Below are 13,773 nucleotides of genomic sequence, written 5' to 3' on the forward strand. Positions count from 1 at the left end.
GGTGGCTCAGTCAGTCATCTGCCTTCAGCTCAGGTCATGATCCCAACCAAGGTCCTCGGATTGAGCCCCATGTTGGGCTCCCTGCTCAGCGGAGAGTCTGCATATTCCTCTCTCTCTCTCTCCTTCTCCCCCCACTCGTGCTCTCTCAGTCACTCACTCTCTCTTTTTCAAATAAACAAAGTCTTAAAAAAAAAAGTGAGGGCAAAGTGGCTGTCCAGAGAGTCAAGGGGAGTGATGGGTAGAAGCATCGTGTGCCTGGACATTAAACAGACTCTTCACTTTGTATGTTTAATAAATCCTGAGAGTATGCTTTGCAGAATTATACGTGTACTTTAAATTGTCAAGCTTACTAGAGAACCTTCTGTGCAGCCACCATTAACAAGAAGCAAAGTGGTTAAGTATATAGACCCTGGAGTCAGATTGTCTGGGTTTAATTCCCAGATCTGCCCCTACCAGCTCTGTGACCTTGGGCAAGTTACTTGACACCTCCATGCCTCGGTTTCATGATCTGTAAAATGAGAATAATAGTAACTCTCTCAGCAAGTCATAGGGATAAGATAAGTGAGTTAATACATGAGAAGCCCTTAGAATAGTGTCCAGTGTGCAGCAAATTAACTGTCAGGCACTAGGATGATTTTTATTACTCATGAGATTGTTTACAATCACCAGCCATGCACACTTAGTGCATGATCCCATGATAATAATGACATGATTTTAGTTGTTCGTTTGGTGGTGTTTCCCACTGGACTGAATTCCTCAAAGGCATTAGTTGAATAAATGCCTCCTTCCAAAGTAATTGAATTCATGCTTTCAAGCATATTTCCTACTTACTACATTTATTTGTTGGTAATCTAAGGGGAGAACTTTTCTTAGGATTGTGAGGAGAAAAATAACATTATTAGTTGGAAACTCCTCTGTGAGGCTGGAAAGTCCTTGCACACTGAAGCATTGTCTTCTTTATAAACCCATGCCAGACCCTTGAGATTGTTGCTGGAAAACTTGCTTCATGAAGGTTTTGTCCTGTTCAAAAGGGTTTAAAGAGCCCAAAGAAATAAGAAATATCTGAACCCTCAACCTTATCCGTTTGGCTGGACATTTTTAGCAGAGCCTTATTATGAAACTTTTAGCAAAGAAACTTTTTCAAAGGGCTCCTGAGAGTTGGGAAAATTAAGTTTAAGTGGAGTTTAGACATCATGTGTACACAGAAAAGCTGGCCCAATGCTCCTTGTCTGCTTATGTGGGTTGCCCTGGAGGAGAGAGGGCACAGCGGAGCTTTTCTGCTGAGACCATGGAATGAAAGTTAGAATTGCCTTAGGAGATTGGCTCTGAGTCTGCAGGACCAGAATGCTTTGCAAAGGCTGATCCATAGTCTGCAGAGGGCAGACCCAGGTGTGTGTGTGTAACACAGGGATGGAGGCGGGGGTGGGAGTTCTGACCCCACCGAAAGGCAGTCAAATGAGTCAACTGGAAGACAGAGATCTGAATTGTAGTTCTGTCCCTTTGTATCTGCGTGACCTTCCACTGGCCTGGTTTTCCTTTTTTGCCATTGGACAGTTTGACATCTCTAAGGTTCTGTTTCTAGTATTCAGATTCTGGCTCTACCCCAGCAGTATTAGGCATGGTTTGGCTTGAGTAAGGTGGATTTATATCCAAGCTTCCCAGGTCACCCATCACCACCAGGACCCCTATCTCCAAACTGCTCTGTGCAACTCTGATCTGATCCAGCCCCACTCCCATGCCAGCCTTCCCACTGCATGGTGGGGTACTCCCCTCTGCTGCCAGTGAGCTCCCAGAAGCTCCAACCCTTTCTTGCCTCCCACTCATCTGCAACCTCCAAGGGGAGGCTATTGATATTCAGGCCTAGGATTGGGAGAGGAGAGGCCTGCTCCTTGCCCCCTTTCCAATCTCCCTCCTTCTTTCCACAAAGTCCCCAGCTCCCTTGAAGATCTAACCTCAGCCATCCAACCTTATCACTGTTGTTTTCCTCCCAGCTGGATCACTTCTCATTCACTGAAGGTGGTGAAGCTTGGCTCACTTCTGCTCTCTCCATCCCAACTCCCATTGCCATCTTTGGTGACTTGAACATCCATCCGCTCAGACAACTCAGATGACACCACACCACAGCCTCCAGGTGCCTTGACTACCTCACCTCTGATGTTCCTTTCCTACACACACACACACACACACACACACACACACACACACTCAGATATTTGCTGACAACGGACCCATTTAGAGAGGTTTCATTTATCTTTAAAACTAAGATACCTAGGGCTGCCGGGGTGGCTCAGCGGTTTAGCGCCTCCTTCAGCCCAGGGGATCCTGGATACCTGGGATGGAGTCCAACATTGGGCTCCCTGCATGGAGCCTGCTTCTCCCTCTGTCTTTGTCTCTGCCTCTCTCTCATGAATAAATAAATAAAATCTTAAAAAAACAACAACTATGATACCTATAACAAGAGTAGCCATATAATCTATTTTCCCACTTGGGACAATTTTGTTAATGAAAGAGGACACCAAAATAATAAGATTATATTATTTTTGGAAATATTTATGTATTGATGACAAATTGGCTTTTGTGTTAAGGCCCCTATAAAATCATTATATTCAAAAACTATTTTCCATGGGGCACCTTGGTGGCTCAGGGGTTGAGCATCCCCTGAGTCCTACTTCCCCCTTTTGCCTATATCTCTGCCTCTCTCTCTGTGTTTCTCATGAATAAATAAATAAAATCTAAAAACAAAAAAGCAAAATAAAAAACCCCAAAACTATTTTTCAAAATAAATTTTCTTTCAAAAAATTAAAAAACTTATATGTATACATTGAAGAGACATTGAAACTTTTGATTCTGCATATTCAAAAACATAGGCAGAATAATTCTCCCTTATATTTATTTAAGTTCAGTTTCTTAGCTGAATCTCTCACTAGCAGTTGTGTCACTGGTATCTTTATAAAGAATTTCTTTTTTGAAAATAGTTTTTGTATTTTGAGGTTTTTGAACAAATTTGTTGGCAGTTGCTTTTAGGTAAAATTTATGGTTAGTGAATTTGAAATTGCTGATACCTTTAATTGATTCTTCTCTGTAGACATCAATATTTTTGACTGAGTTGATTATACACTCTCCAGGTACTGAGAAATTTGGTAAGCTTGAAGCAAATTCTGCTAAATGGATGAGATCTTAAAATTGCTTATATAAATATTTTGTCCCAAGAATCAGCACAGGTATTATTTCTTTTCCTCCATTCATAGCAGCATCTTTTAACACACATTTTTACAAGACATGATTTGTTAAGTAAGTCATCTTTATTAATGATTATTTTGAACACTCCCCCATCACACACAGACTTCATATCCTAATAGATGAATCCTTGGCAGAAGCTGGAAATAAAAAGTGGAGCTCAACTAAACCCCGTCCTGGCTTATTGTAACGCAACTATTAATGATACCATCTGGTTAACAAATGACAAATGCAGCACAAATGCGAACACTGGGTGGGACCCAAGACAACAGGCATAAACAGGGGCTCTCCCAGGAAACCTCTATCATGCTGACTGCTCAGAAGTAGCTCAGTGGTTCTCCATCCATGGCAGCACAGCAATGTTACCAGATAGCTCTTCAAATATGCCACTGCTCAGGCTTCAGCCTCATAGATCCAGATTCCATAGCTTTTGGAATGGGGCCTGGGAACCAGCATCATAGTCTCCCAAGAGATTCTAAGTTTGCAGCTTGGGCTAAGAGCAGCAGCCTCATGCACTGCTATTGGGCCAGATTACCTTAGACCTCCAGGGCCGTTCCTCAACTGCTCCTAAAGCTATAGGATGCAGTATACAGTGAATCAGATAATAGAGAAGAGGAGGTAAATCAGGAGTGGCTATGCTGCTGCCACATTTTATCTGCATGCCCATGGTTGTGTTGTTACTGTGGGCTGGGAGTGAGTGCGTAGCAGGTGTTCTGGGAATGAGAAGAGTGGAGAGCGGTCCTGACACAAACCCTATGAACACTCTCCATCTCTCCCTGACACAGTCAGAATGATTGCATGTAACCCTTTAAAATACTTAATTAAGCAATTCCTATACTGCCATAGTAAAAGGGAAATTTGTTGAGGATTACAGAATCCTAATTAGAAGTAAAAATGGAAAAAACCTCACCAAAACTCTAGTTAAGCCTGTCATAAGTTCTGCACTCTAGTCTGAACATTTACTTTGAAAACAATTGTCAAAATGTAAATCCCCAGCACCCTCAAAATGATGTATCATTTAGCCTCATTCTATAAACTTATGATCATCTTCCTCACCTCAATTCTTGAAGCATGCAAAACCACACTGGCAGAGAATAATAATAGCACATCCGTTCTCCAAGCCCTACATGACCTGCTGCCCCATAAAGCATTGGGGGTTGCACCAGAGCCCGTTGGGAAAGCAGCATTTACTGGTGCTTTACCTGCTCTGAATTCAGTTCCGAGGCTGTGAGTTGAACTCTGTGCAAATGCTCTGGATGACCTTGGGAACAAATTTGTACAGGTGGTCAAACTCATCTACAAAGAAAGAGTGGTCGTTGGCAGGGTGAGTGGCGATGACTTCCAGCTCGTCCTGTGCAGCCCATGCAACACCTATTGCATAGGTGATCACTCCTGTGGGGACAAAGTTTAGATGAAGCAAATGTGCCCAAGAAGAGGTACTGCTAATGAACCCTTGCCTTTCTGTTGTTCTGTCAGCTATTGTGTTGGAATGCAAACAAATTCAAAATCAGAAATGTTCCCCAAAGCATAAACATCTGCTATATGCCAACAGTAACAGAATTGATATAGTTCTTATCTCATAGGAGTTTATGATCTTTGGGAGGAAAAAAACCCAGCCAAAATGGAGTAAATATATAAGATTTTCATGTTCAGGGGCAATAGAGGTGATATTATTTTGGGACAAGTGAAACTTGATGCCATCACATGGTACATGCCTGCTCTACCTGTGTGTAAAGCCAAACAAAATCTCAGTTTCATTTATTTATTTATTTGTTTTAAAGATTTTATTTTATTTTTTTTAAGGAATCTCCACACCCGATGTAGGGCTCAAACTCACAACCCCGAGATCAAGAGTCTCATGCTTCTCTGACTGAGCCAACCAGGCTCCCCTCAGTTTTATTTTATTGTATTATTTTATTTTAGTATTATTTTTAAAGACTTATTCATTTTAGCTGGGGGGTGGGGGGCAGAGGGAGAGGCAGACAGAAATTCTAAGCAGATTCCATGCTGAGCATGGAGCCCAATGTGGGGCTTGAGCTACTGACCCAGAGGTCATGACCTGAGCTGAAACCAAGAGTTGAATGCTTAACCAACTGTGCCATCCAGGCACCCCTCCCCTCAGTTTTAAATGAATCAAAAGTCAGGTCAAGATCTTCTCCACTAAAACAGTGGAATTGAATTATTTAAGGCTTGAAGTTGACTTTACAAGCTATAAAATGCAATGTCATTTCCAGCATAGAAGCCCTTGCACAAGGGCCCAGAGAGATGGTGACCTAGCATCTGCTCCATCACTGATGTGAAGAAAGGTTTTCAAGGTAAGGGAGTGATCAACAAGGTTGAATGTTGCAGGGAGGTCACAAGAGATTAAAATAAAAAAGTGCTCGTTGGGTTTAGAAAAACCAAGACTTTGGTAGCTTGGTAAGAGCAATTTCAGGAATGTGGATGCCACGGAAACCAAATGAGTTTCTGTGAGTTGAGAGTGAAAAAGAAATGAGGATGTGGGCATAGCACATAGGGCTAACCCTTTCTGAAGTTTGGCTATTAGGGAAGGAGGTAGGTGGGAAGTGGAGCAGAACATGATGTCAGAGTTTGTTTTTGCTTTTTTAGGGAGGGATCCAAACATGTCTAGATGCAAATGGGAAAGTGTACAAGGGGATTACAGGTGTAGGACTGCAGTGGGGTGCAAGAAGCCCCAGGGAGGAAAGGACAGACTCAGAGACTAGGCATCTATTCTCAGTGGGGAAACCAGGAGACTGTCTGGTGGATGGTTCTTGACTGGGGTTGGGGGCAACTGGTCAGCAGGAGCTTAACCTTGCTGTACAATAGCCTGTTCCTATGCCACCTCCAGGCTGGCAGAGTAGGGTCAGCTACATGGCCATGAAACAGAGGAAGGAGCCAGGGTGTTGCCTTTCTGCCTAGCCACCCACGGCAGCCCATGCCACCATCTCCAGCATCTTCCCAGTGTCTTGTTTTGCTGATTGGAGAGCCATCCACACCTCACATAGTTCTGGCCTATGCTGTTCTTCAGCTGTGGCTCATTAAGCTGCATTTAAGCTGCCAGGCCCTTCTCTTAACCTCTCCGGTGTCTTCTCTCTGAATATGTCTATGTTGTTGTCTACGAACATTGGGCTTAAAAATGCTGCCAATGGGCTTAAAAATGCTGGCAGTGGGAACAGATTTGCTGCAGAGCATGGCTTAAATTGACTAAGCCTTTGTTTTTGCACAAAGATTGAAAGGCCTGCTCCCCAATAAAGACAACTCAAACAGTATTAGAAATTTAGCTTTTCAGATCCTGGAGTCCACTCTTGTAGAGAACCTTCTACTGGCAATTCCAACAGATGGTCACCCAGACCTGGCCTGGACACTCCTAGGGACACAAAGCTGACTGTCGCCATATAATTTGCATCTATTGCTCCTAGCCCTTTAAAGCTTCCCAGAACATCTCCCTCAATCTTCTCTTCTCCTAATGAGGATGCCAAGGATATCCTTTGGGTGAGGCCCAAAGGAGGTCGACTTAAAAAAATAAGTAAGAGTGGAGCTGAACGTGAGCCGGAGACAGATGTTTGGAGGTAACAGGAGAGCCCTGGGCTTGTAGTCAAAGCTGGCTCACCTGGCTCTGCCCACTCCCTTTAGAATTTTGAGTAGGTTGCTCCTGAGCCTGAAACCATCTTCACTCTGCTGACATGAGCTCAAGGGCTGCCGTGTCTGCAGGCGCTCAGGCCATCCACCATCTCGCCACGTGAGTACCCCCCACGGGCTCTACAAGGGTAAATCACTGCTTGAGCCTGGTGTCTGGTACTTTGGTTTCCAGAAGGGAGAACTGCTGGTTCACTGAGGCTTATTTGTTTTGCCTCTCCTTGTTTAGGGAAGGATTAGAAGCAGCTTTAAAGAAGACCAAAAATCCTGCAAGCTAACAACCGAATGCAGGCACAGAAGTGAGTCTTGTACACTAGCACTTATCTCTGGGTCTTTGGTGTTCACTGACAACTTATTTTACTTTTATTATCATTACTATTATTACTATCACTTGGGGGCTTTCTTCAGGTTGGTATTTTCATGATATTTTATGGTACTTTTGAAAACGGTGATTAAACACTGATTATGTGAAAAAAGGCATTAATGTGACTAAGTTTCTAAACATTTACAAAAACATTTTGCTATTTTTCATGGTTTTAAATGTCTGTTGCCCTCTTACAAATCTTTATTTGGAAGTATCTCTGTAAATATTTTGGATGAAAATTTCTTTGAGATCTCCTCAAAACCTCCAACATCTGGCTAGCAGTTGCTTACAAACAGTAGTATTGGGGGCACCTGGGTGGCTCAGTGGTTGAGCGTCTGCCTTTGGCTCAGGTTGTGATCCCGGGGTCTCGGGATGAGTCTCACATCAGGCTTCCCCATGGGGAGCTGGCTTCTCCCTCTGCCTGTGTCTCTGCCTCTCTCTCTATGTCTCTCATGAATAAAAATAATAAGTAGTAGTACTTTGTTTTTAAAACACTACTTTTCTTCAAATTTCAAACACAATTTGGTGGTCTTCAGGGGAGCTTAAAATAATGAGTCAAATTCCTTTTTAGTGTGTCACACCTCCGTGTGTAAGGCCTCAGAGTGTTGGATGTAAAGAGAGGGTTACTGGTCCTAGTCATCTGTAGGCCTGGGGTTCGCCATGACACTTTGGAAACCGCCTTGGGGCTCCCTGCCTTTTTCCTTTGCTGCTCAGAGAGGCCGGTAGTGTTTAACACCACCCCTAATGTGTTCCCTACGAGTTTGAGCATTTCATTAAGCGGTAGACAAAACCAGTGCCTCACAAACCAGCCCCTTCCTTGTGCCACTGGCCCACCATGCCCCGGAGATGCTCAGCACTGGACTGGTCAGGGGGACCAGCTTACCCTTGTGATGGGCGACCATGGCTGGTATTCGGACATCATCATAGGACCTCCCATCAGTGATGAGGATCATTAACTTCCTCTTGTTGGGCTTGGACTTCTTGAAGAGCTGCTCCAGGGCATAGTTGATGGCAGCCCCCGTGCTGGTGCCACCACTCCAGTATCCCACCCTCTTGATGGCATTGAGGATGTCGGACTTGGTATTGTAATCCTCAAATCCAAACTCCAGCCGCTGCTCGTAGGTGTACTGCACCGCCCCGATTCGCGTGTCTATGTCTGAAATCTCAAACTCCTTGCTGAGGTTGGCCACAAACTGGAGAACGGTGCGGAAGTTGCCCGTCCCCACGCTGCTGGAGCCGTCGATGACGAAGCCGATGTCGGCGGAGTTCAGGCACGTCTTGCTGCAGGCCAAGCGGTCGGTGTCACAGACCCGCTTCACCAGCGGCTGCACGGTCTTGTGGAGGCTGAACCAGCTCTGCACGTTGAGCGAGTAGAAGCCGTTTGTCCTGCACACAGCCTGGAAGACAGGGGGAGGGTGTCGGATGCCCCAGTCTATCACTGTTACCCTCATCACCGGGGCAGGTGCAGAAAGAAGCAACAGACTCTTGGATTTTTGCACTCATCTTCCTACAGCTCTTTTTCGACTTCCATCCACCCAGTCGGGTGCTCACTGGGGCAATGATCCCCCAACTGCCCCCTGGACTCAGTCCTACTCCCTCAGCTGGGTCTCTGCGTTAGGGCAGAGCCATTGGTTAAGCCAATCCTTAGAGAGAGGTGAATCACTGGTTTTGGCTTCCTATTTATGCTTCTCTGGGCCCCTCGGTTCATTTGTACTGGCAGCGGCCGGAAGATTGGCACTGGTGGGCACCACCGTACGAGCGGATTAAGGAAAGTTTTTGTTTTGATCAGGAAAATAAGACACATGAGAAATAGCTAAAGAAGTGTTTCCAGAGCAGGCCTGTGCCCAGCAACAAGGGGTCCCACACATATGTCAGGAGTCACACTAGAAGTTCTTAGAGAGATTCTTTCATAAACCCCCACCCTAACCCTATGAAGTGGATGTAACCCTCCTTCATGAAGGAACAGACTGAGGGCCAGCTGTGAAGGGATATCCTGAGTCCCTGAGACTGGAACACAGATCTCTCTGCTTTCAAAACCCAAGCTCCGTCCTCCAGATGACCCTGCCTCCAGACGAGCCTGCCTCCAGACAAATGAATGTTTATTGACTTGTGCCCAAGTTTGTTCCAGAAAAAACTTAAGGCAGCTGCAAATAAACATTGAGCCTGTGTGCTCCTGGAAGGGACCCGGCCTATGTTCCTAAAGTGGAGTGTTTTCTCCTTGCTGCTGTCTCTCCGGGGGTCATGGGGACAGTCACCTGGTGACTAGAGATAAAGTGGTAGAAATAATAATTTATTTTAAAACAAGAAATGATTTTAAAATGTCTTAGGTCATGGACATGGCCAACATGCACATGAGAAAATGCTCTGCATCACTTGCCATCAGGGAAATACAAATCAAAACCACAATGAGATACCATCTCACACCAGTGAGAATGGGGAAAATTAACAAGGCAGGAAACAACAAATGTTGGAGAGGATGCGGAGAAAAGGGAACCCTCTTACACTGTTGGTGGGAATGTGAACTGGTGCAGCCACTCTGGAAAACTGTGTGGAGGTTCCTCAAAGAGTTAAAAATAGACCTGCCCTACGACCCAGCAATTGCACTGTTGGGGATTTACCCCAAAGATTCAGATGCAATGAAACGTCGGGACACCTGCACCCCGATGTTTCTATCAGCAATGGCCACAATAGCCAAACTGTGGAAGGAGCCTCGGTGTCCATCGAAAGATGAATGGATAAAGAAGATGTGGTCTATGTATACAATGGAATATTACTCAGTAATTAGAAATGACAAATACCCACCATTTGCTTCAACGTGGATGGAACTGGAGGGTATTATGCTGAGTGAAATAAGTCAATCGGAGAAGGACAAGCAGTGTATGTTCTCATTCATTTGGGGAATATAAATAATAGTGAAAGGGAATATAAAGGAAGGGAGAAGAAATGTTGGGAAATATCAGGAAGGGAGACAGAACATAAAGACTCCTAACTCGGGGAAACGAACTAGGGGTGGTGGAAGGGGGGAGGAGGGCGGGTGTTGGAGGGGAATGGGTGACGGGCACTGAGGTGGACACTTGACGGGATGAGCACTGGGTGTTTTTCTGTATGTTGGTAAATTGAACACCAATAAAAATTAATTAAAAAATGTCTTAGGAAATATGTTTGATTTGTTTGTAAAACCTAAAAGGGGGTTATAAATCTTTCCATGGACTCGGTGGTATTTGAGACGAGTATCTAGGCTGAACTGAGTTCTAGCCACTGGATGGAGCGGAGGGAGTCCCATCAGGCACTGGTTGTGGTCGCGGATGGAGAGGATGGTGGTGTTGGGTGTGGGCAGGGGACAGCAGGCTGCAGAGGTGGGGCAGGACCACACTCCAGAAGGCCTCAAGAGTGATGGGGGATGATGAAGGGTTTGGAGCAGGGACCCCATGGGACTAGAAAAGCCATCATAAACATGAGCAGGCTTCACTGTAAAATTTACACTAAACTGAGGAGCCCCAAGAGGGAGACAGACGAGAGGTAGAATGCTAGCTTGACCTAGGGAGGTGGCACTGGGAGCTGACGAGGCATCCTGGGATGACTCTGCACCTCTGGGACAGCGCGGGGCCATTCTCGTACAGTCCAGAGGAGGAGTGGATTTGGTGGGAAAGAGGATGCACTTAGATTTTTACATGTAGGATTTAAGGTTCTTCAGGACATCAGGTGGAGAAAAACAATTGGTTGGAAACAGATGGCTACAGAGCTCGGGAGAGCCCAGGGATGGGCACAGGATGAGGTGTCTATTGCTTGTGAGTGAAGATGGAAGCTGCGGCCTGGGACGGACTCCAGGGGAATAGAGTCTAGTGAGAGAGGAGGAGAGGGCCAAGAATGAGTCTGGGGAAGTCTACATTTAGGGTACAAGTAGGGAAAGAGGAGAGAAAAAATGAAATAAGAGGCACACTGTGTCCTGGAAGTCAAAGGAGATGAGAATTTCACGGATGATGAAGTGGTCAGCAGCGTGCTATGGTGCAGGAGGTTGAGCCCTCTCGGAACACAGACGATTAAAACTGGAAGGGCATCAAGGACAAGCTAGTACAAGGCATTCCCTTTCTTCTCTTCCTTCCTCCCTTCCTTTCTTTTTCAAGCTGGGGCCTTCTCTTTGGAGGCAGGTTTGTGTGGAGTCCCACTGTGTAAAATGTACAAAAAGGTGAGCTGCTTTGGTGGGGTGGGTTCAGAGGCCTGGATCCCTATCTGTCTTGCCTCTATCTGCTGCTAGCTCTCCACAGAACCCAGGAGAAGGGGTTGAAAACCTGATCTCCCTGACCTGATCCAATGTCTTCCTTTTCTTGTTTATCAGGTTGTTTAATTGGTTGTGTGTGTGTGTGTGTGTGTGCACATGCATGCACATGTGGGTAAGCAAGTATATGTGTGCCCATGTGCATGCTCATGTGAAGCCCTCCTGGGCCGTCTGGTGGAGGTTCCCTGGGGCTGTGGGGGGAGCCTGGGGAGCCTCTATCTGAGACCTCGGGGACACCCCTCCTCCCAATGTACTATTGCTCAGTCCACAGGGTCAGTGAGGGGTCTTGCCCTGAGAAAGTAATTCCAGGTTCCAGACTTACTAGCCCTTCACTGGAGGCTTCCCTGCCTAGAAGTGAGCTCCACGCTTGTTTGAAGGAATGAGAACAGTCTTGATGGCTGTTTACAGGGTGCAAAAGACAGTGGATGTGGACTTCGGGTGGGTCCCTGGGGGCAGTTCCATACCTTATTCGAGAAGTTGGGCTCTGTCACGTACTGCTTCTCATTCTCAGTGGCACCTTCAATAGTGATGAAGAAAATGTTGATTCCTGACTCTCTTGCGAACCTCGAAGCCTCCTCCACCTTGTCTGTGGGCCAGCCGTCCACAATCACCACGGCCACATTGGGAGCCCCGCCTCTGTTCCCATTAGCCTTGGAAAAGAAGTTCTTGGTCACATAGGAGATGGCCCGGCCTGGAAGAAACAGAGAACTTGTGGTTGGAGTGACAGTGATCACACAGATTGGAAATACAGGCAAGATCCCAGTGGCTTCCAGAGGGTCAGAAAAACCCACTCCTGCCCTCCCTTCATGTGTTTGTTTTTCCCTCTTTTTAACCACATTAACTATTCTGAGGTGTATAGTTCAGGGGTTTTAAGAAATTCACAATGTTGTAAAACCATCACCACCACCTGCTTCCCTCTCTCATTTCACTTTAAGTCTTTCACTTCTAAATCTCTGTTATTAAAAAAAAAATTTAGGGACCAGCAAACATGAGAAAGACTTTCATGGGAGTAAGAGGGTCTCTTCTTTGTGTGGGTGCTGGAAGCACACAAAGTTCTGTCTGGGAGGGGTTGGCCTGGTGGGGCAGGAGCCTCTTTCCTGCCTCCAGCTGGGGGTTGGCCAACCTAGTGCACCACGAGCCGCTGGGGGTGGAAGGCTGTGTTCCAGGTACCATGATGTCTTCTGTCCAGTTCTAGGTGAGGGACATGGGTCTGGCTGGCCCAGGAAGTACTGTACCACTGATAACTGAGGACTGTGTTCTAGCCCTGGCCATGGGAACCCTGGTGGGTCTCCAGATTTCCATTTCACCTGAAAGCCACAGCTGGGGGTATATAACAGAGCCGCCACCGTGGCTTCCCAAAGCACTTGTTTCACATTGTCCAGGACCTCAGAAATTTTTCAGTCAAGTTGTCCCAGTTTACTGGGACTCTCCCAGGTTAAGTGCTGGAAGCCCCATATGCTCCTGGACAAATTGGAATGACCAGGTCACTGTAGAGTTAGCATAACTGTATATAATAAGGCAGGGCTCTTTACCCAGGCTTTCTGGACCCTTGTGGGACATTGGGGGTGTGTCTCCACAAATCCCCTGACATGATACACCATAGTTTGTGTCCCTAAGTATTTAGTTGGGTAGGAGGATAGCTTTCAGGAGATTCTCAAAGGGGTTCTCAATCTAAATAAAAGTTAAGAACAACCATCTTAAGTCTTTCGGATGTCATTATACTCCATGCTTTTTGGTTTTGGCCAGGATCCTGGCTCCACTGGCTACTGTAATCTTACCCATTAAATGAAGAGTTCAAATAGTTACAAATGTAGGAACTGGAGAAATGTTGCGGAGGCCTGTATGATCTGGCTGCATAGAGCACAACAGCTAAGAGGGAATCTTCATTGCTGAGAACTGTCTTCATGGCCAAGGAATAATGTCCTTGAAGGCCCAAAGCACCCAGCAGTCCCCTCTAGCTAAATGTTAGATGCTTGTAAACAGAGCACACCTCTGGCTTCATCCAATCTCAAATTTGGAGGCCATGGTCCATTAGTGCTTAACCTACACCCCATCCACCTTCCAGCAAGTCTTGAAAGCTGAGGCTAAAAATCTGAAAACTACATTGTTGAGACTCCCTTGCAGCTATAGCCCTGGATTTGTGCTAATTTCATGAATCAGTGCACACACATGAGATTTAGAAGATGGAAATAAGGAAGAAACCATATTTTTGACTCTCCTATTTCTACTGATGAGCACCTGTAGGTACTTGACTTCTCTG

The 13,773-nt window shown here is 45.8% G+C and overlaps 1 protein-coding gene across 3 annotated transcripts in view; it reads right to left on the reverse strand.

Moving 5' to 3' along the window:
* Nucleotides 1-347: 347 nt before the first annotated feature.
* VIT (vitrin) overlaps nt 348-13,773 on the reverse strand; it is a 105,035-nt gene continuing 91,609 nt past the window's right edge. For 2 of the 3 annotated variants that reach the window (XM_041757468.1, XM_041757466.1), the window contains 3 exons: nt 11,978-12,204; nt 8,121-8,634; nt 3,284-4,629 (listed from right to left, as the gene is read on the reverse strand). In XM_041757468.1, coding sequence (XP_041613402.1) covers nt 4,451-4,629; nt 8,121-8,634; nt 11,978-12,204 — 920 coding nt within the window. In that variant the 3' untranslated portion in view covers nt 3,284-4,450. Of the gene's footprint in view, nt 509-3,283; nt 4,630-8,120; nt 8,635-11,977; nt 12,205-13,773 lie in introns of those variants that run through there. The other variant, XM_041757467.1, reaches the window with a different exon arrangement.

The sequence above is a fragment of the Vulpes lagopus genome, chromosome 5, assembly GCF_018345385.1.
Source record: "Vulpes lagopus strain Blue_001 chromosome 5, ASM1834538v1, whole genome shotgun sequence".
NCBI lineage: Eukaryota > Metazoa > Chordata > Mammalia > Carnivora > Canidae > Vulpes > Vulpes lagopus.